Genomic DNA, 22,437 nt, shown 5'->3' with positions numbered 1-22,437 from the left:
ATTTGAAATATTGCATTTATATTGTTAGAATTTTTTTTCATATTGTATTTATTCAAAGGCTCCTACACATCATCACTGTTTGTTTTTTAAAATGTTTTTTTTAGCCCATATTGTTTATTTTTTTTATTTTTTTGTTCTTGCTTCTCTGTTCTTAAGTTTTTTTTCCCCCTTTCTATTGTGCTTCCGGGCATCTTTAGCCTGTCCCAAGCCCGTCTTTGCCAACCAACGGTGGCAGGGATGGGGGCTCTACCAGAATGGTGGGGCCAGCTTGCTTGGTAAGACTTGGGATTAGACTAGCATCCCCCTCATCCTTTCATTGGAAGTAGTTCCCCTCAGTGAGCCCTCAGGTTTGTGTGTGTGAAGTGCTGTCTGGAATTGTTTTCAAAAGTGTTTGGTTGCTGATTCTGCTCTCACCAACCTCTTTTATCCTTTAAGTAGTAGATTTTGTTGCAAATATCTTTCCTCTTTTTGTTGGACTCAAGTTGGTGTGAAGTGGCCCTGAAGTAAAGATGCTCTTGTCTCCTTCGTGAGGAGAAACCAGAGCAATGTTTTGAGGCATGCCATCACACAGTGAAATGTTTGTGCTCATTGATGGAACTGTTTATGCCGTTTAACTGACAAAAACTATGAATATTTGTGTGTATTTCCGACAGTATGAGTCATCAGGTGTGGGTCTTATCAGCAGCAGACTGAGAACCACACTGAACCGAATCCAGGAAAGCCTCATTGACATGGTAAGTCTGTAGCACAATCCCTTTTTCTGTCTTTTCCCTTCATTCCTCATTTCCCTCTCACTCGCTTTTTCTTTTTACCTGTCTCCTTTTTTGACACAAACATGCTCTCGACTGTCTGGTCTCTCTGTCCTCATGCGGCTCTGCTGGCTTTCTTTCTTTTTTTCGACAATTCTCTCTGACCGTATGTGCAATTTTACTGTTAAAAGGAACCCCGCTGTCATAAAATGCATTATGGCTTGCTATTATGTGGCCTGTGGTCACTTAAATACCTGCACCTTTCTGTCTTTAACTGACCAAATCTCAACAGATGTGTATTTTGTGCGAGTCCATTAGGGCTTTCCATCCCTGTCCTCCACACTGGTATTTAGTAGTAACAATTAGGTTAATGCTGTTCGCTGTCTGGAACACAGTGATGCCTGGTGAGCATTTTGGGCGAATTCTGCTTGTCACATATCCAGTGTGAAAACAATTGCAATCCATTGAAGAATGAAGTAACAATGACATTAGGGCTCCCAGCTGACAGTGGACGGTATCGGCAACAAAAAGGCACTCCTTTCGACACTTCTTCTGCATTCACACCATCTAAAGATTTTGCTGGTAGCTTGGCGGCTCCTTGAGATGGTAGATAGCCAAAGACACTGCAACGACCACTGTCCTTAAGCCCTCTAATGAACGAGGCCTCTTACACGAACTATCTTGAACACCACAAGTTTTTTTTTTTTTGTGTGTATTTTGTTTTGTTCCGGGCAAGGGGAACCCCGGAGGAGGCCTTAAAATGCCCCTGTTCACAAACAAGAAGAGTATGTGATGCCCCTGACAAACTTAAGCTCAAAGATCTTCCCTATGTCAAACAAGTCCACGTTTTCAACAATTGCCATGAGTTTATTACCCACCTAGGTGTTTTGCTTTAGTTGCCAAACTTATTAAATACAGATAAGAAGCTGAAAGACATCTGGAGAAAGTACAGCAACAGTGGTACCATGACTCTGCACTGTTAGTAGTGACTACGTGTGACGCATGGTTTTGAACTGACTTATTCAAAGTCATGCCACGTTTCGAACCATAACTTCTCCTTCACAACACGGAACTGCCTGATGATAAGCTTTAGTGGCTGCAATCGAGCCATGCTCAGCTTTAATCTGCATCCTGGCAGGATGTTTCATAAGATGAAGCTATTGAATTGTTCTCAAGCCTGAATCTCATTTGCATGTAGATATCATCAGCAGTTTTCAGGCTATATCAACGCATTTATTTGCTGCTGCGTCTTAGCAAAGCATTGATAACTACTCTATTAATAAGTTAATGATACTCCGCGAAGCTGAGGCTTGAATTGAAAGTAAGAAAGCATAAATCTAATAATTAAGTGGCCCTGCCATCATTTACATATCATTTGTTCACCGGTCAGACTGTGAGACATTTTCAAATGTCAAACTGCTGCTTTCATACACCGTCTGTGGAGAAAGTGCTCGTCCTCTGTGCTCCAGCACAGATGGACAAATGGACGGGACGAGGAGAGAGTAATACTCTGAGCTGTGCAGATTTCCACTTGTACAAATGAACACTCCCAAGAGAGGAAAAGTGTCCAGCCCTTTGACTCGTGAATGCATGTGCTTGCAGTTTAAATGAGCATGATGGTATCACTCTGGGGCCATTACTGGCCCTATGATTAAGAGCTGTTTGAATCAAAATGAGAAGGGCTCAGTTGGGGTTTGCAACTACATTTGTCGTCTCTGATGTATTGGAAAATGCTTTTAGCTGGCCGTTCCTCATATGAAAAAGCATTTTAGCCTCTCTGTAAATCATTCATTGTTGGAATAAGCTGGAAGTTTCCTAGGAACCCGATGCTCCCGAGCTTTGTGTGTATCGAATGTCATCTCCCTCACAACTAATGGTTTTCTTTTGTTTCACTTCATGATTTGAAGATGAAATCCTTTCAATAGTTTTGTTAATGTTGTCATTTAATTCTGTTTTCTATTCAAGACGATGGAATGTGAAATCTAAACGTCTGTGCGGTAGTGTTCTTTTCAGTGTTGCAATGGCCTCAGCAGAAAGTAACTCTGACAGTGACGTAACATGTAGTCTTGCACCTGAATACTCATCACTCACACTCTCTCCTGAGATCAAGGGAGGGTAGACCTCATTTGTAAACAGATTATAAAGTTAATTGCACACTGCATTGCAATTGCGCAGTCAAATCCTCATGGTTTTCTTCCCTTCATTTGTTGATGCAACAGTCTGATTCTAAAAACCAATGTACTGTAATGACTCCGCGTCCCATGTGATCGACGGAGCGATTCCATCTCATCTTGTCTCGGGGACAGAGGTGAGCCGATATAAATTGGGAGCTCTGCAAGGAAAAAAGAAAAACACCATCAGCTACTTTATACTTTTTTTTTCCCGTTGGCCCTTTTCTTAATTACTTTTTCCTTTTTCTTGGTTTCTTAGTTTGCCGTATGCACAAAAAAAACAGTTGACATATTAATTGAATAAAAATGCCAATTAATTGCGTTAAATGCGTTAATACTGAATTTTTTGTTTTATGTGTATGAAACTCTCTGTAACATGGAGTATGTCAATGTGCTGTGTGTTGTTTGAACATTTGTTCACAACAATGTACTCAGCAATATATTATCCTACAATAAGAAGAATGGAAGGGAAAACAAAATTTATCTGAAGCAAGCTTGAACTTATTTATAGATTAGCGTCAGGAATCTTCCGGGGAATATGTCGCTTGGTCATTGTCTGTGAAACAGCCTGAAAAAATGTGATGTTGTCCGACAGATGAAATTACGTAAGAGACAAGCCAACGTAAATGAATGATTCAAAACACAGTGTGTGGTGAAGCATATTTATCCTGATGCAATGGCACGCTAACTCCCTGATGACTTAGCTGAAGTTCAATGAATCATTTATTTTCTTTGCCCCCTGCATTCCAGTCTGAAATTTATAAACAGCCATACGCAAACAAAAAGGACATGCTGTCAAGCTTAAGCCAGTTATTATCGCTGTATCCCTCATGAGGCCATGTCACTGTCCAATCTCATCTCTCTATTGTTGCCTTGTCTCTCACTACAAAAGTGCAGAAAGCTTGAGGGAACAGCCATTTGACAAGGATTATAGATCATAATTACTTTCACTGATGTTGGTGGAAATCTAATAGTGTCTATGGTCCAGATTCTGCTGATCTTTATGTACTGCACTCATGTGCAATTTGGGTTTCAAGTTGTCATTAGATCACATTCTATTAATGATCACAGATGCGACTTTCTCAGCTGCAGTGTCATGACTTGTTGATGTGTTTGCCTGTAAGCTCTAACTAGACCTCTGTGCACCCCAGTCATCTGCCTCATGCTGCGGTATGGCTTCGACACGCTTCATCAGAGTATTCTGTCTTGCTGCTCGCTGCCTCCTTTGGACCACATCACGCCTTTGCTTGTTCACAATCTGCGCACAGAAGAGTAGATGCACAACTTTGAGGCTGTCCCTCATTTTATGGAGGACACATCTATGAGGCGTCTCACTTGGAAACTTCTGGTAACTGGGTCAAACAGGCTTGTACTGAACAGTAAGTCAACATTGCGTTCAATTTTGTTCATCATTGAGGGTGATTGCAGTTAATCCAAGTATACCAACAACTGACCAGTTCATTGGTGAGTGCAATGTTCTCATGTTCACATCCTGTATCATGGAGCTGGTGTTCCATCAGCTTTTGAAATGAGAAACATCTCACACCTTAGTATAAGCTAAGCTGTGACTGTTAACAGCTGAATAATAAAAGAAATGAATAAATACACATTGCAAAAGTACAAAAGACATACCTTTCGAAGGATAGTGGAAAGTGTAACATACCACTTCAACTATTATGGTCATGCATGATGAAACATTGCTTTAACATATACTGAAGTGTGAAACAACAGTGTTCGGCCTTTTCTGTGAAGTGCACTTCTATGTACTTGACACCTACAAAATTGTTCACATTCCTTTTGCCTACGGCTCCAACAATCTGATCAGAACTGAGAACTGACTGGTGTGTGATGTCAACTAAAACTGCTCGATCAGTTGAAACCGTAACATAGTCACTAGCATCGTGCATCTCCCATTTTTATAGTCCTTGTCAGTCATTCAATGTAAACGGAACATTTTGAGCCATTTCGGTCATTTTGTAAACTTTAACTAGATATACATTTGAATTACAAATGGTATATAAAGCGATGGGGGGCCTTTAATATGTAAAAATGTCTTTACAACAAATGAGAAAAATGGAAACAGTTGGTCAGTAGTCTTTGAGCTCAATAAATTTCAACTGAGAGTTGCTACTTACTGAAACACTATGAAAGAAACAAAGTCCTTTCATGTCATTCTTCAAAGATCCAATACTCACTAACAACCTTGAAGGAGCTCCTGCTTTCTTCCCTGAAGAATTTACTTCTCTTCTATTTCATTGTAGCTAGCGAATAAATTAGTAATTATAAAGCATTTGATGACCGTGTGTTGCTAACATGGATTTGAAACCAATATATACTATGGATGGGGACTACAGAGTCGATGTTGTTTAGTTGTTCATTATTGAGCTCAAATGTGAATTACATACAATGACAATATGGTTGTTTGTATGACATCTGGTATGACATTGATATGTGTAATTACAAGTAATGATTGATTAAATAGTCTGGTAAACAGTTTCACTGACAAAATCTAATAATTATTCAGTTCTTCTGCGTGAGAAAAGAACAAAGATTCATAAAACACAAGTTCTATATTGCTTGTCAAAATTGCTAAAATATGTTGCAGCTTGAGGAAGATTTACATGAGCGTTATAAGTGTGTACTACACTTTTGGGTAGCGCTTGAAAAGTGTTTTAAATGTGATATAGCTCAAAGTTATAGGATTCTTACAGTAATTGTGTTCGCTTATACCATTCATAGACCACCCTGAACTAGCAGCGGACACAGGAAGACAAGAATTTTAATTTAGTGAAGACAATGGATCACAAATGTAAAATGGGAAGTGACTTGAATTAAAATATGGGAACGCCAAAGTGTCTTTTTACTCAGTTATAATTACATTTTAATAATTCCAAAGATGTTGGAAAACTACATTACTGCAGCTACAGCTACAGTAGCTGAAGTGAAAATGTAATGCAAGTTTTGTGTGTATGGAGCACTGTGTGAGAGCAGATCATTACGCTTGGCCGTGAACTGGGTTCTTTAAGTTAAAAGTTTGAATCGAAGGTAAGCAATTGGCCATTTTGTGAGCTGTGCAGCTCAGATTTTACTACTGTAGAAGTGACAAATCTGTCCAGTTATTACTATCGAGTGTGGATAAGTGGCACACTTACACCTCCTAGCAATTTCCTTCTCATTAGACAAATGTCAGAGGAAATTACAACTTGTATTGATTTCTGCGAGGGCCGCCTTCGTCTGTGTGCTTCAGTGTGCCTCCATCTCCACCAGAAGGACGTCAAAACAGACAGGATACTTTTCATATTAACAGGATGCATTACATTTTAACACATTCTTTTAATCACAAGGGCAACGGTTAATGAAAAGTACATATATATCATATCTAATGTTCTTTCAAGTCTTTTCTTTTCTATTTTCTTTTTATGGAACATTCAAAATCAAGTGAAGATCTCAGAATTTATTTTACATTTGTCGTTGCACCATTAAATTGAGTGTCTGTGTAAATTGTTTTAGTAGTATTTTAGTGGTATTTCCTCCTCAAATACTGCATCCTGCACAGTTATAGATTTTTCCTGATTTATATTCTTTTTAAATAAAGGAAACATTGGCTGACATGTTGATGACAAAACTTTTTCTGTTCACTTGCTTTTTATGTTTTTAGACAAGCCCTAATAGATACAGTATATTTCTTATCCAAGGGTTTGTATTAAAGTACGTCTTTTGTCCTCAAATGTATGGCATATGGCTTTGAAGTATATTCATAAAACATTATACAATCTGATTTGGATGATGCTGTATTTATGGACCTGATAAGTTATGACATAATAAAAACATTTATTGCCATTTTGGATACATCATTCCAGCTATCTCTAATATTTCGTCAAAACTATGTTTCATAATTATACAACAATTTTCTTTTCTGTCATGAATGCTTTGTCCTCTCATCTTTTGTGTATGCGTATGCATGCGTGTGTGGGCTTGTTTATCCTACTTTGTGGGGACCAATCCTTGACAAAACACTATCCTTGTGAGATTGTGGGGACATTTGGCTGGACCCCACAAGGTTAAGCCTCAATTTGAAGATGAAGACTTCAAAATAATTGTGTCATTAGAATAATAAGTTTCCGTTAGGTTCAGAGTCCTGGTTAAGGCTAGCCATTTGTTTTGGATGGTTAGGTTTAGGGGAAGAGGCTGGGGAAAGCATTATGGCAATGAGACTTCCTGACAATGTCCCCACAAGGATAGAAAAACAATCAGCCTGACAAAACTGGCTCCTTGTGAGGACCATTTGGCATGTGTGCGTTTTTGAGCGTGTCTGTGTGTGCACATTCTACGCTGCGATAAAGTCATTCAGTACACTAATAATAATAGCTCGTGGAGTTCACTGCAAGTGTGAATGTAGCCCTTCTGGGTGTATCAGAAAAAAGAAAGTCATTGAGTGGGAGTCGGGCAGTTCCGGAGGATCGAAATTAAAGTAACATACTAGGGCCAAAAAAGCAGGACAGGCGGGAGATAACTACTCTTCTTCAGTCCTCTGTGATTCAGCTGTCTGCTTGCCACGCGAGGGGAAGTACACTTCAAGTGTTGAATGAAGATAATCATGAGAGAAATAGTATGACTGGCAGAATTAAGTGTTATTCTAACCTTGTCCATTCAGGACCCGATTTGAAATGTCCTCTGGTTCTTATTCAAATGGATTATTTTCTGTCTAATTTAAAAGGCTCCTGTGAGCATGATAATTCTTTTTTTTTCATATGGAGAGTGTTCGGCAGGGTTCGGCAGATGATTAGGCTTCCATGAATATGAAACGATGAACTTTCTCTCAGTGGAGTCTGTACGGGAGTGTGTTCTGAGTAGCTTCCTCAGCCACAGTTTTGCCTTGACACTCTTCCTGGGTCTCGTCTCCATCCATCCCATCTGCTATTTCTTTGTGAATTCATGACTGATTTAAAGAGATGCGGCCTCACTGACAGACTTACAATATTACAGTATGTTTTTATCTGCCCCTGCGTAGTGATGCACATGATTTCAGGGGAAAAACTACATGTTATTGTATTGAGTAAATTGTAATTTAGCAGGATGCTAACTCACATGATTATTTTTAATGCGTTGTCATTTTCATAAAGAAAATAAAAACCTTGCTGTAATTGAAATAATGCCGTTGTTGCGCAAGTTCATAAAATTAAATTACATTGCTAACAAGATCATCCCAATTAGATTAGATAGGGTAATTACCAAGGCAGATGTAATTATTGTTTGTTTGATTCATCATATTCTTGTTTTCTCTTTAGTCGTTACATTTTGGAACCTTCTGTTTGCATAAAATGCCTCCAAATGTAAGGCGTTGTGTTGAACACTGCCAACATCTGTCCTCTGTGACTCCTGCGTGATCCATGACAAATCTGTGTGTAGTTGCATGCAGCACTTGTTCTGTTGAAACTATGACCTCAGGAGTTTAAATTCACTCCTTAAAATGTTCTGCAGCTGGGGAGATAAATAACAAAGTATGACCTTTTCAGTATCAATCATGGAACATGGACTGGTCTGCTGTACTTTCACTCTATTTCACAAACTGTCTGAACATGTGTAGTAGAGCATTCTTTTGCTTGAACTTGGCAGCTAGTGTTTTTTTATTTATTTATTTGCATTTCCCATTTGTCCCCACACGCATCTTGACCAACTGTCAGTGGCATTATTTCATAGTAGTATTTCATAACATTGGCCTGTTCACCACTGAAGTGCTTCTAGCATATGCTCAGCCGGCTGCAAACCTGAGGAGTAAACTTACTTTTTTAGTTTCACTACAACAACAAAGTCAGCTATTTTTCATTTAAAAATTGTTTTTTGCCACAATACTTGTCTGTGTTTTCTTGCGGACTACTGTAATGGGACCTGGCTCCACAGGCTTCCTACAGGAGGACTGACCTTTCAGGAGAACCACCATTTCTCTTTGTAGCGACAAGCTGCTTCTTCTATGAAGCTATTCACATCTGAGGAAAAATAAATAAATACATGTTGTACTCAGCAAGGTGCTAGAATCTTGTCATCCTGATTTATGTGTGCAAGAATTTTTCATATGTTCAAAGATTCAAGTCAGACATGGCTTTAATCTTTAATTTTACTTTGACCTTTTGAGGATTTGAGTTAAAAATAATGGAGATGGCACTTATTCATTAAGTTGCTTATTCACAACACATTTACTTAACCTTCGTATTTAGCGGAGGTAAAGGGAAAACAATGCACAAATATCTTTGTACTGTAACTATTTAAGTGCAGTTTTGGTTTAGTGTAAAATGTAGTCTAGTAGTCTAGTGTTGGGATGTCTTCAAGGATAATCCCTGTTTTTTGACCACACACCTGTTTCAGTTAATGGAAATCATTGGTCCATCACACTTGGAGCCACACATCATTTCCTGAATTGAATGAGCATCCAGTCATGTCCTACAAGACAGGAAGAAGTTGTCTTGGACCCAAAAACAGTGAAACAAACTGAGATTCACTTTAAAGTGTTTATTCGTCTTGTTTTTTGCTGCAACGTAATTCGTTTATTTTGTTTTAATCCTGCTAGTGTGCCACGTTGACTTCTATTGTTCAACCAAATGACCAGCACTGTGCAACATGCTTCACTTTTCATACAATGTCCATGACTTTTATCACAAGGTAAAAATAACCAATCTGTTTAATACTTTATCTCAGTTATCATATAATTGTTGTTATACAATCTTCTTTTTTTTTTTATTCATTCGAGTTCACAAAGCTTTTGTTGTTCTGAAAGCTGTCCAGGGATTCAAATGAATCATTGCCTTTGGATCATAAGCAGAGGAGATATCTGCATCACCGGTAAGAATGTGGCACGACTCAATCAAAACAGGCGTAAAATTCAATTTCCCTCAACTTCATTATCTGCTGTTGTTTACAATCACTTCTGTGTGTGTGTGTGTGTGTGTCCGTGGGTTTTGTGCAGACAGTTGTTGGTTTGGCACCTCACATCAAATGGCTGCCAGCTGCTGCCTCATTTTTGCATCACTTTATCGCCGTTCCGCAATCATCAATCATGTGTTGCTGTTGGAGCTGCCCACTAATGTTCTATCTGGGTTAACTCCATAACCACTGTGATTTGACTTCATGTTCTGTGAAGTGGCTGAAAAATGTGTCTCAAACGGTGGAACCGGAGGGTGAGCCGACAGCGTGGCCTCAAATAAACTCGATTACACATGGCTGGGGTTCAAACATTCAGACCGCGAACATGGGGACTGTGGAATAAGGTGCAGTGGCTGTGAATCTTTGAAACTCCTTTTCTGGGTCAACCTGCTTTTACATGCTACATTAGGATACTGATGGTTCCAGTGGTCATATTATTGTGTGGTTTAATTCTGACGTGAGGTGTTTGTTTTGCTGAGCTCACAACACTGCTGTGTGTGTTGGGAGTTACAAACAGAAATGAAGACACCTCAGCATTACAGAGTGGAAAATGCATCTGAATTGTTAAGCAGTCATCACATAAGCAGATGAGTAATTTAATATGATTATGAGTGGCTTTGTTCTACAAATGAATCATGAATTATGTGTTGAGGATCGGAATACAGGACACGATCTTGCACAATGGTTCTCCTCCCGTGTTACTTCACTTATGCCGAGGTAGCGCTGAGGGGACAAATGGAAGAACAACACTGGTTTAATGGCGTTCAGTTTGAAATCTCACCATCCTCAACTGGTGGTTATTTGCTTTGCTTTAATGCCAAGTGTTGACAGTGAAGCAGTAACATTGGTATGTGTTTCTTGATTGACTATTTGACAAAGTGAATGAATCAATCAGGGGTTGAGGGAGTGCAGTGTCCTTCCACACCCTGTTTCCCCATCAGTCTGCTGTTGTAAAAAAAAACCTGTGGTGCAACATAGGGGATAAATAGCTTCCCTTCTTAGCAGACCGTTGCTAGTAAAAGAAATATGGTGATATCAAGCAACAACCCAGGAATATGTATGTAATATGAATGTAATTATACAAAAATAGAGAAAGCTTTTGCTAGTTTTAAATTGGTGAATTGTTTTTGGTGCCACATTGTTCCCACAGGTAGCTATATTATTATTTTTAATATTATTATTATTATCTTTCCTCCGCTTATATAGTTCATCTTCTTTGTCTTGCCTCCATCTTTTTTTTTATCTTGAACATCCCTCCCACTCTCACCTGTCCTCTTCATGTTCTCCTTGATCTCCTCAATGACCCTCAATGGTTCATGACCTCTTCTTCTTTTTCCTGGTACCTCAATTTCCAACATTCTTGGTTCGATGTGTTTCCTGTCTCTTTCCCTCTTGTGTCCAAACCAATGACGTGGCCTCCTAAGCTTTTCCTTCAAACCTCTCTACATGAGCCATCCCTGTGATATACTTGTTTACATTCTTGTCCTTGCTAGTCACATTCATCTCTTTGATCCTCCTCTTTTGTCACAGAGCACCCTCGACAATTATTTCTCCTCGTTCCAACCTGCTGCGTCACCTGATGCCAAATACTTGGTCTCATCTGTTTTCGCTAACTGCTCCCCAGTCCTACCACACACCTCACTACTGTCTCACTGTCCTCATACATGTCGTGCATAGCACTCACATGCCACACTTCCTTTCTTGGAACTTTGTCCTAAGCATTCTCTACATCCACAAAGACACTGTGCAACTCCTTGTGACCTCTGCACAGTATTCCTCTATCAACGTCCTCAGAGAAAGCGACACCTCTACATGCTCTTTCTTGACATGAAACCATACTGCTTCTCCTCTAAGCCTGCACTCAACAACTCTTTCCTGCACCTTCAAGGTGTAGCACTAACCTTGTGTCTGTATGCTGTAGTCAACAATCGTAAAACAACAGTTGACCATTAGTGCTGCTCTGGTAAAGTATGATTCTTTGTTGTGTAAGGGGCAAAGTGGTGTTTTTCTGATTTGTTGAATGCATGTGATCATAATAGAGGACAGATATTTCCCACCATTTGATTTCCTTACACGAAAAGCCCAGAGCCTCAACATTACTCCTGCATATTTTATCATATCAATATAGACTACATATGGTTCAGTCTGGCTGATGGCTTTTACATAGACGATGGTGATTGATGGTGGATTGATGTTTGAAATCCCTCTCTCAAGTGAATGGATGGTGGGGTCACCGGTTGGTGAGGTAGCTGAATATATCAAAAGGAAGATAAATGCCCGCCTTTATTGTGTGTTTGCTCAGCAGAATTTTAGAGCCTCCGTTTGAGTTTCAGAGAACTGATTGAATTTTAGATTATGCTCACCCCCTGGTCCTGCTCTGCATTGTGTCTTTATTCTGCAGGTTTGTTGGAGCAGGGGAACTGCACTCCAGAGGGCAGTTATACAGCTCCAAACTGGCCCAGTTTATTCACTCTTGGCCATTTTTAACCAAAATATGTTGAGTTAATTAAACTGAAATGTGTTTTGAGTTTGGACAACTTTATCTCTGTGTCTCTCAGGAGTCGGGTGGTGAAAACGTTGGAGTCCATGGGCCTGTGGAGGACAGGAAGGAGAAAGTGCCGAGCCCCCATCTGAGCCAAATGGTGGTACTGACCAACAGTGGGACCCTCTATGGGCTGGCACAGAGAGTGGTTGCCACTGAGTCCCTGTAAGTATCATCCAAAACCTTTTTGAAGTACACAATCTTCGACTGCAATAATACTACTGCAGTGATATTTCTAAAGTTAGAAAGTTTTTACCACAATAAATTGTTCCGTCAACAACTGTAGCCATTCAAGGTGACTGAATTGCTCATTTTGCATTAATAATTTCATGTCATTTGTAAAATGTTACGACTATCTCAAGCTTCAGTCTCCATCTATCTTGACTGCGTCATACTTTCACTGTAACAAGAATTTTTGCATTGAGGTAAACACTGTCTCCTGAAGAATGCAAAGGGGGACTTTGGAGAATTATGGTAAAGGACAGGATAAAAAGGTGCCGTAAAGATGATATTCATGATATTTTTTTAATCTTTGATTAATATATAGATTTTTTTCCTTTAGATGTGCTTTTTCCTTCTTGGCATTTAACCACCTTGCACATTGTATCAGGGTCATCTGATGGGCTGTCGACCACAGCTCTTCCCGGGTATCTCATCCATTTTAATAGAATCTCTCTGTCGGGGTCCTCTGGTGAGGCTTCATTTCTCAGGATTCTCGTCTTCTTTCTCCTTAGCCCAGGAGTGATAGTCACTTTTTTTACACACCAAATCAACCGTATGACTGTTTTGAAAAGGCTGAATTGCAGAATGTTGAAGATAAAAGTCTTGTGCATGTACTGCCGTTCAATTAGTCTAATTAATGGCCTTTTCATTCCGTCCCGTGTAGGTGGTAGGTGGCGGGTGTGGGGTCACGCTCAGGGGGGCAAAAACACGAGGAGACGTTCAGAAGCTCTCTTCACTGAATCATGTTGAATATCAGTTGCTATTTATAACCCCTAACATGGCTCCGAAAAGTCACTTTGACAGAAACTTACAACCGTTTTAGGGCCTTTAAATAGCAATTGTCATGTTGGACCGCTACCACATGGCTTACCTAACCCCGTCAACATGCAACACTGAAGGCTGCTGTCGGGGTCAGCATGGGACGCAAAAGTCCACTTTCCCAATGTCAATATATTATGCACTGGGAGCGAGGATCTGTTGGATAACTGCTTGTTGGAGGTGTTCCAAAATCCAAAGATGATTTGGAAGTGGATATGTACTGACGCTCACACTCAATATTTGAATGTGGCGGATAAACCAAGCTCTCCTTGTGCCTTTCAACACGCTGCCAAGACTGCTGGAGGGGGGCTGAAGTATAGAAGTTTTTTTTCTCATTGAAATTGTCTGAAGATACTTGCAACATGACATCAAAGCTTTCTATGTCAGAACTACAGAAATATATTTGCGTCCCAGCCACAAGTACCTGCCCAAAGAGGGTTTTCGTCACAGGTGAAAATATTGTCACCTCGTCACTTTCTCTAAAAGTAAAGCAGTGTGAACAGGCTGATGTTAAATTATTCTTATTTATATTTTAGACATTCAAAATTCAAAAATCATTTTTGCCGTAATCGTCCACCCCTATGTGCCTAGGGTATTCATTCTTCACTGTACCATTCTGCAACTTTAAAAAATAGTTTAAGTGGTTTGTCGTTCTCGAGAGAAAATTATCTGCTCTACAAAACTGACAAGGAGGTCAAGGATGTTGTCAAGAAAAATGTTTGTATGCCCTTTTGACCACACATCTTAAAGTGTTTCCTGAGGCGGAAAAAAAGTACCTGTTCATTGAAAGTTAGACATTCAGCTTATAGGACATCAGGTTGAAGTCATGAGTTGTTCAGCATCAGAGTGTACAACCCACTCAAGCATGAGAGACCTCAGAGTAGCAGTGGAAGCACTGAGGAGACACTCGACAAGGTTGGGGCTGTGACACTCAGTCACAACAGATCACAAAAGTAAGACTTTGTCTCTTTGTTGTTGTTTTCCCTGAACTTGCCAGTTTGACTAGAGTTAGTTCTTTGTTCTATTAGCCATCACCTAAGATCGATACTAAGGCCGGTCAGCACAACTGCTGGAAACTAAATTTAACAAAACACAGCAGTATTTTTGGTTACATTCAAGCTTTTTGTCAAGTTGAAGATCCATTTTTTCAGTTAATGTATCAACCATCTGTTTGGTTCTTGTTGTTTTCCTTTGGTGTAATAATAATAATAACTCCATTGACGCAGTAACTTGCTGCACTACGCATAGGAGTGAGATTTTCCCAAGCCCTGTTTATGATGATGAAATTTCTTGTGATCTCATTAATTCTTTCCCTGACATGCCTATAATAGCATTAATGTTTGTCCCGAAATGCTTTAGTTCAGTGATCAAGTCTAAGATGAGATATCATTGCATATATCTCCTTCTTGTTCCATCTCTCAAAGATGAATAATTGCCTGATTCAACAAAATAAATGTGTATATGTGCTTATTGACTGCAAGGATGTGTTTTGTTTTTGTTTGTTTTTTTATTGTCTAAAGCCATTTCTGCAGCGCAGCAGCCAGAGACCTTTCTGGTGTCAGTGCCTGGCCATTTATTGCATGCCTCTCTGTCGGTTACCAAGATAACAATGCTGCAACCTTTCTGCGTAAATATGAGTCGACAAAATATTTGAGAATTAGATTTGGCTTGTATCATATCCCCCCGAATACAACCGAGTATTATTTGAAGATGCTATGTAAAATCAGACTTTTCAATTGCTGTTGACAAAGCTGGTGAGGTTTATTTAATTTTCCCCCTCATATAGTGATCAAATGAAGTAATCAGACGGTTTGTACTTTCTGCTCATCTGAAGGTGTCCATTGAATGAAAGCCTCGGTGAAAAGAGGCGGCAAATGGAGAACCTTGAACATTATTTTCACCTTCCTCCACTCGAACTAAAACACACCCACACAAGTCATCCTCATGTTTGTTGGGTTTAAAACATGCAGTGGAATGGCAGCGTAGGTGTTTCTTAAGAAATTATATTCGTAAACATTTGACAATTTCATGTTGCCATGTATTGTCCTCTTTGATACTAAGCTGTTATTTTACATGCATGGGTTAACATGTGAGAGACACTTTGGCTGGAAATAAATAGTCTCTGTTGTTTATGCACACAATGTTGCTTTAAAATAAAATGGACACCTCCTGTTCGGAGCTCAGGAACACTTTTCAATGACATTGTCAGGAAGTGTTGATGACAAGAAACATATCCACACAGCGAGTCCACTCAGTGATGCCATTGGCTTTGGCCGTACGAGTCGTGTGTCAGATTGGCAGTTTATCCACCTGAAACCAACTTTGTGAAAGCTGGTGACGGAGTGAATGAAGCGAGAGATTTTCCAACTCTTGGCTTGCACCGAACTCAAAACCGCACTCTAAGTGCTTTTGTCATTAAATATGTTCTCATTGGATTTGAAAAGTGTTTACGAAGTGTTTTAATATGCATCCAAACTTGTATTAATTATTAAACTAAGCTCAGTGGTTATTTAAGACATATGAATAAATGACTGCTAAAACCACCTCTGGTGACCACTTCTTATTTTGTTTGGATTTCAGTACCATCTAAAGCTTCATCTGCGCCCACTAAATTAATCAAATATTTGCCTCATGAGGTTTTTAAGAGCTATGTCATGTTATATCATGTAAATATTAAAAAGCAAAACAGTACTTGGTCATCATGTTGTTACACATGCGACATAAAAACAAGCCACTCTTGTAAATTAGGTACATCTAAAGCATCTTCTTTTTTTCCAGGGTGTTTTTGGCGGAACAATTTGAGTCTCTCCAGTCCCACTTGGACATGATGATGCCGGCTGCCAAGAAGCCTTTCCTGCAGCAGTTCTATTCCCAGGTAATCTCAACTTGAATGGCATCGCTTTAAAAACTTTCCCCCCTCTGAGACAAGCAGTTGTGTTGCAGTAGCCCAACATTTATTCATATTCCTGCCTTTTTAAATGGAAAAAATGTAAGTGACACTCTCGCAAGCTGCATTTGAGAGTATGTTTTTCCTATTTCGCTCCGATTCAAAGCGCCCTCGGGAATACGAGTGTAATATGTTTCTTGTGAAATCAATAATCCAACCAAACCCTGGCTTCACCACCGTCTTCATTTCCTGCCTCTGTTTTAATGGAAAACATGTTATGGATGATTGATACACCTGGACTCTCTCTCCATCAGACTGTTTCTACTGCGAGTGAACTGCGTAAACCCATTTACTGGATTGTGGCTGCTAAGGCCATCGACTACGAACAAATGTTACTGCTGATGGCTGGCGTCAAGTGGGACATCAGAGATATCATGTCGCAGCACAACGTGTATGTGGACGTCCTACTCAAGGTAGAGTTTCAAACCACGCTTTGGATGCACCTTCGTTAAAAAAAAAAGTCTTTTACAGTTGAAGCTTTGTGACCATCTAAAGGTTTTGGTATTATTCCTGACTAGGGTGGTTATAATGGTCATTATTAATCGCGATCATTCAAGTTGTTACAGATAGTTTAACGTTTATTGCTTAAAAAATGTTTCAACAGCTTTCAGTTTCAGGTGAAACTTTAAATTTGGATAATTTTGAATAATTTTAATAATTTAAAAAATACCCCAGAATTTTGGATTTTCCAAGGACTTACAAAAGAAATATGCTATTACAGAATGCTACTTGATGTAACACCCTGCGATATTTCCCCGATATTTGACACTTGCATGGCTTATTTGGTTCCAGAAATGTGTTCTTTTCGTCACCATCTGGAGCCCTGTCAATGCACATAGCACCAATGATCAGTATGGCTGAATTATGGCTGCCATAATTGTCAACATTCATGCTAAAAATTCAATTAATTGAGCGGCCCTTTTTCATTTGCTCACCTATGTGGTCAACCTCATCATAAGTCAAACATGCTCTAAATGGGTTACATATTATATCTTGACCACACGACTTCACCAGGTACAGCATGAGCTTGTCAGACGCACATCGTCTCTGGGGGTTGTGTGATGTGCGTGGATTGAAATGAGTGAGCTACTTTTTTTTGTTGTTGTTGAGCTGCACACAGCTGGATCTTTTATTCATGAATTCTCGTTGATCGCCAACATTCAACAATGCCATCGATTTGCATATAAAGTGGTGAGGAAATTCTTGCTGCCTCAGAATTACTTCATTGACAATATGCTCAGGTCGGAAACCATTGTGAGGCTGTTGATGAACATTTCATCCCTGTCTGCTGAATGAAAAGCATCCATTAGCTCAATTTATGTATACGTGGCTGTTTCCCAATTATACGGCTTAATAAATATTTGCTAATCCTCCTGATGGGCACAATTGTGTTCATTATGTTTCGATACAGCAATGCTAACATGTTGTTAACCCATGAACGTTTTTGTTGCACATGTAAGACACTGAGGTGCAGTTGAAATCAGACAGATGTGGAACCTATGTGAGATATTTCTGCTTTTGTATTTCACTGCTCAATGATTCATGGATGATGCTGATGTACCAGATAGTTGTGGTCATATTGAATATGATCTATTTCTTTTTATTTCCCAGGAGTTTGAGCTGTTTAACAAACGTATGGGTGATGTCTCCAGAATCGTGCGCATTCCGCTGCCTGTCTCCAATGTCCTGTGGGAACATTGCATCCGCTTAGCTAACAGAACGCTAGTAGAAGGGTGAGTAAATCATGAAACAGTATTTGTTGGTGTTCCGTAGGCTGTTCTTGCAGGATTTAAAATAGTTACCGGATTGCTGTTTTAAACTGAGGAAGCCTTTTGGACTAAAGGTGCACCTCTTAAATTCTCTGATCAAAGAGATTAAGAGTGTATTTTATAAATTCTGCAATTTACAGTCTCTTGGTTATTCACTGTGAATTGTGAATACTGGGTCACTGCAGGTCATGGCTGTCACAGTATTTCATACTAAACGTTGTGTTAGCACTTCATTTGAAAAGGTTTTCTTCATTTAATCCATTAATTCAAAGAATGTATTCCCTGAATTCTGTTTATCTTGATGTGAACTTGTTTCTTCAACCATCACGTTTATTTGTTTCACTGGAAACACACTGTCACAGCGAAAGGTGTCCTCTGAAGCGTAAATATTAAGAACGTCCAGACCTTTTCCAGCCTTTTTCAAAACCACTAGCGACAAATGTCCTTCAACTCCCAAGACATGCTTCAGCCGATGTGGAGATGTAACACAGATATTTCTCTCTCAGCTCAGTGGTCTCCATCTAACTCAGGAGTCCAGCCTTTATTAACATGGGATCAGCGTTTGATGTTTCTGCGCTATCAAGTTCTACCAGTTTGCCTCGTCATCAGAAGCCTTTCAGTGACTTGAGTCACGACACACTCACAACCTGCTGTAGCCACAATATTTCAGTTGCTTAAATATGAAAACTAATGCATTTGTAGCATCAACGGTGGCTAAAATTAAACCTTTGTCAAGTGAGAAAGGTGAGAAAGGTAAAAAATGTTTTAGCGTTCTCTTTGTCAGTAGTCTGTGTTCCACAATTTCTGACGCTGAATACAGTCTCAGGCTGAATGCAGCTGTAAAAGTTGCCTGACTGCAGGTGAACAGTTCATGTCTGTGCTGGATTCAGCAATTTCTAATGCTAACATGTGGTTTGGGAAAAGAGCATATGGGCTCTTGAGACATTTTAAGGGCAAGTGAAGAGGTTGATGGCCCTGCGTTTGGAAATTTGAAAGTGAAATGAACAAGGCTCTTCATCTGTAAGTAACTCTTTAAAAAGATGGAGAACGGAACTGGGAATAACTCTCGAGCCCCTCACTTTTTCTAAATGCATTCAGCCTAGGCCTCCTGCGCACACTGGGAAACACTCTTGACACATCACTTGTGATGCATTTCATCACTTGCACTGTTGCAAGTGCGAGATATGGTTTATGATGGATGACAGGGCGCCAGAGTGGCTTTTGTTTGCACCGTTTTTCCGTCGGTGTGACTGTACGTGTGAAGATCAGAGGTGTGATAAATCCCTCCGATCAGTCTGATGACTTGTTACACAACAATAATGCTGTGTGGACCAATAGTTGTGCGGCGAACAGTAAGTCTTCCTGGAATTGTAAGCCAACTGAAGCCAGAGAACATTAAGGTTTCCCAGTGAAAAATCCACCGAGTGAAGGCCGCTTGTTTTTACCTCCTTGTTCTCCTAATTTTATTCCCATAGAGGTGGAGAACTTTTGAACCCTTTCCAGGGAACTAATGGCTCATTACGATTTCTATGGTTCGCCTGCTTCTCCTTTCACACCACTGTAAACACACAGACCCTCTGGCAAAACATCTCGTAGTGGTCAGATTTCTTTGTTTGTACTCGCTTGGGCTTTTATTCAATTTCTCTATCCTGCACCGACTGCTGCTTCCAGAACTGCTCTATTAGCATGCTTAGCCAAGCACTCGTCATCAGACTCGGATAGGAAAAATAGACACAAGAAAAAAAAAACGTGGACAAAAGATTGAAGTGGTGGAATGTTGAAGTGCTAGACTATTTTCTTTTAGCGAGTGTGCTGGGGCACGTGCGTGTGTGAGTGAGGGTGCCGCAGAGGTTGTACAAAATCAAGTAAGACCAAAGATCTATAACCTTGAATATAACTTGTTAATCTCGATTTAATTTTAAGAAACACTTTGTGGTAATAGCTGTTAAAAACATGTCAGTCACAGGATGTCTTCAGTCACCGTGGGGTATGTCTCTTCGTGCACATCTGAATTTTACCTTTGGCGTTCCACAAGGTTCAATTATAGGTCCCTTTTTATTTCCCATCTATATGCTAACCCTAACCCATCTATTGTCAAATAAATGGTGTAATCTGTCAAAGACAGAAGTCTTTGTCTTTGCCTCACTTAAGCGGTAACCATCCTAATAGCACCCTTAACCCCAAAATCTGTGTTTTATTTGACTCATCATTTTCCTTTGACCGTGACATGAAAAAACAGTAGTAGTCCTGTTTCTTGGGAAAAATAATCCATGTGTATATTCTCCCGACTGGACTACCACAACTCTCTTCGCGTGTCAACTGGTTCAGAACTCGGTACAAAGTCTTCAAACTGGTTCTCACAAATGGCAGCACATCACCCAGTTAGAGTTAACCTTTATAGCCTATGTTGTAGATCTATTGAGTAAATTGTGGTCGCCCCAAAGTCAAGACCTGACACTTTGACTTTCATTTACAGTATGACATATTGTCCTTTCATCCTACGTCCTTCTGCTTTCACTGATATGCTATTAACCGGTCAAATACGTTTTATGAAACCAGGCGAGAGGGTGGTGTTCCCTTGGTGTGAAGTGAAATGTTGATCCACCTTGACAGCCTCTTGAGAAGAAAACAACAGAAAATATTGACACAAGACACTTCCGACATAATAAGATTTCTCGTCCATGTTTCTGAAATGTTGTGACATGTTTCATTGGAAAGTTGAAGGACATTTTAGTTGCCATGTGACAAATTAAAATCACATCCAAGCATGTCTTCAAAAGCGCCGCTCTGCCATATGACACTCATTAATAAAGGAACACGTTCCCTTGCCATGTCAGCCCTGATACGTGTTTCGCAGTAATTCCTGAAATTGCCCCAACGTCACATCATTAGTGCACTGTGTTTTCCTGCGTGGGCGGAGGAGAGTTCATCTGGTTTGACACACACATCAGGTCAGTTCATGGCACCTAGAGAGCCGACTTGATTTTCATTAACGCGTCACTGTCGATGACACAGCTGGTGTTCCAGCAACAAGCCGAGTGATATTTGAACCAACGTCCTGGATGAAATCACACTTTCACATTGTCTGTAGTCAAACCTCAGCTAGTCCTAGTCGAACCTGAGCAGTGGTATGACTCCCTCATTGTGGCAAATTGATGCGTCCAGCCTTTGAACTCTCACTATAAGAAGATAAATGAACCAATCAAATGCAGCGCCTTTTCCTGGCCTACGTGTTATTCAAGATTTTCAAGTGTCGATGTTGATGCGGAGAATATCGCAGTGGGTTTTTGTTAATGTTCTCTGTCCTGATAAATGAAATGAGGTCCTGTTTTGACGTGAGCCTCCAAACACCCAAGCTGCCCCTGTGATTTGCTTCCTCCATCTGGCTACTGCCAAGTTTGGCAGAACAGCAAAAATGAGTCGTTTCATAATGGAAAATGTGAATTATTCCCCATCGTCCAGACACATATGATCGACACCTGTGATGATTCTCCTGGCTCTGAAAGAAAAGAATAATGAGCAAATTCTCTGGCGTCGCGATGGCAGCCAGGTTTTCTTTGACACTCTGGTCTCGGTCTTCGCTTTAGCTACGCCAACGTGAAGAAATGCAGCAACGAAGGCCGGGCACTCATGCAGCTGGACTTCCAGCAGTTTCTGATGAAGCTGGAGAAGCTGACCGACCTGCGACCAATCCCAGACAAGGAGTTCGTGGAGACTTACATCAAGGCCTACTACCTGACGGAGAACGACATGGAGCAGTTCATCAAGAATCACAGGGTGAGGCTTTTGAAACGCTTCATTACTTTTTTGGTTGGCGCACAACACAGACTCTTCGCCCTTCCAAAGGTAACTTAATGCAGAAGCCAAGGCTGTATGTTCTCTTTAAATCCTCTTCTTCTCAGTGCAGATTTTGACTCCCTCCACTCCAGTGTGGGACTCAAAGACGCTGCATTTAGTTGGCTTCAGTCATATTTTTTGACAGGATGATCACCACTACTTTGGTGACTTTTAATCACCCACAGCTGAATTTACTGGTGGCGTTCCGCAGGGTCCTATTTTAGATCCCATCTACTTTTGTTCACTTTTATGGCCCTTCTTGGTCTGGCTCAGGTGGGTCCTGCTGGTGGCCCAGAAACTAAGATGTAATCTAAGGGTGATTTTACAATTTTACAACTGTAAGTAAGAGTAAGTTTTGTTTAAAAAAAAATCATTAATATTATCACACAAGTAATACAGTGTTGTTGGGAAGTTGGAACTTTCAGTGACTGTTATAGGGTCAAATATAGTCACGTGTAACAGG

General features: G+C 40.1%; 1 protein-coding gene across 2 annotated transcripts in view; it reads left to right on the top strand.

The window, feature by feature from the left end:
- vps50 (VPS50 EARP/GARPII complex subunit) overlaps window positions 1–22,437 on the top strand; it is a 73,731-nt gene that overhangs the window by 49,115 nt on the left and 2,179 nt on the right. Inside the window, exons 22-28 of one of the 2 annotated variants that reach the window (XM_053861907.1) lie at window positions 198–275; window positions 654–734; window positions 12,397–12,545; window positions 16,200–16,296; window positions 16,623–16,781; window positions 17,980–18,101; window positions 21,725–21,914. In XM_053861907.1, coding sequence (XP_053717882.1) covers window positions 198–275; window positions 654–734; window positions 12,397–12,545; window positions 16,200–16,296; window positions 16,623–16,781; window positions 17,980–18,101; window positions 21,725–21,914 — 876 coding nt within the window. The remainder of the gene's footprint in view (window positions 1–197; window positions 276–653; window positions 735–12,396; window positions 12,546–16,199; window positions 16,297–16,622; window positions 16,782–17,979; window positions 18,102–21,724; window positions 21,915–22,437) is intronic. The other variant, XM_053861909.1, reaches the window with a different exon arrangement.

This window comes from Synchiropus splendidus, chromosome 4 (assembly GCF_027744825.2).
Source record: "Synchiropus splendidus isolate RoL2022-P1 chromosome 4, RoL_Sspl_1.0, whole genome shotgun sequence".
Taxonomy (NCBI): Eukaryota; Metazoa; Chordata; class Actinopteri; order Syngnathiformes; family Callionymidae; genus Synchiropus; species Synchiropus splendidus.
This window is presented reverse-complemented; position numbering and strand designations above follow the sequence as displayed.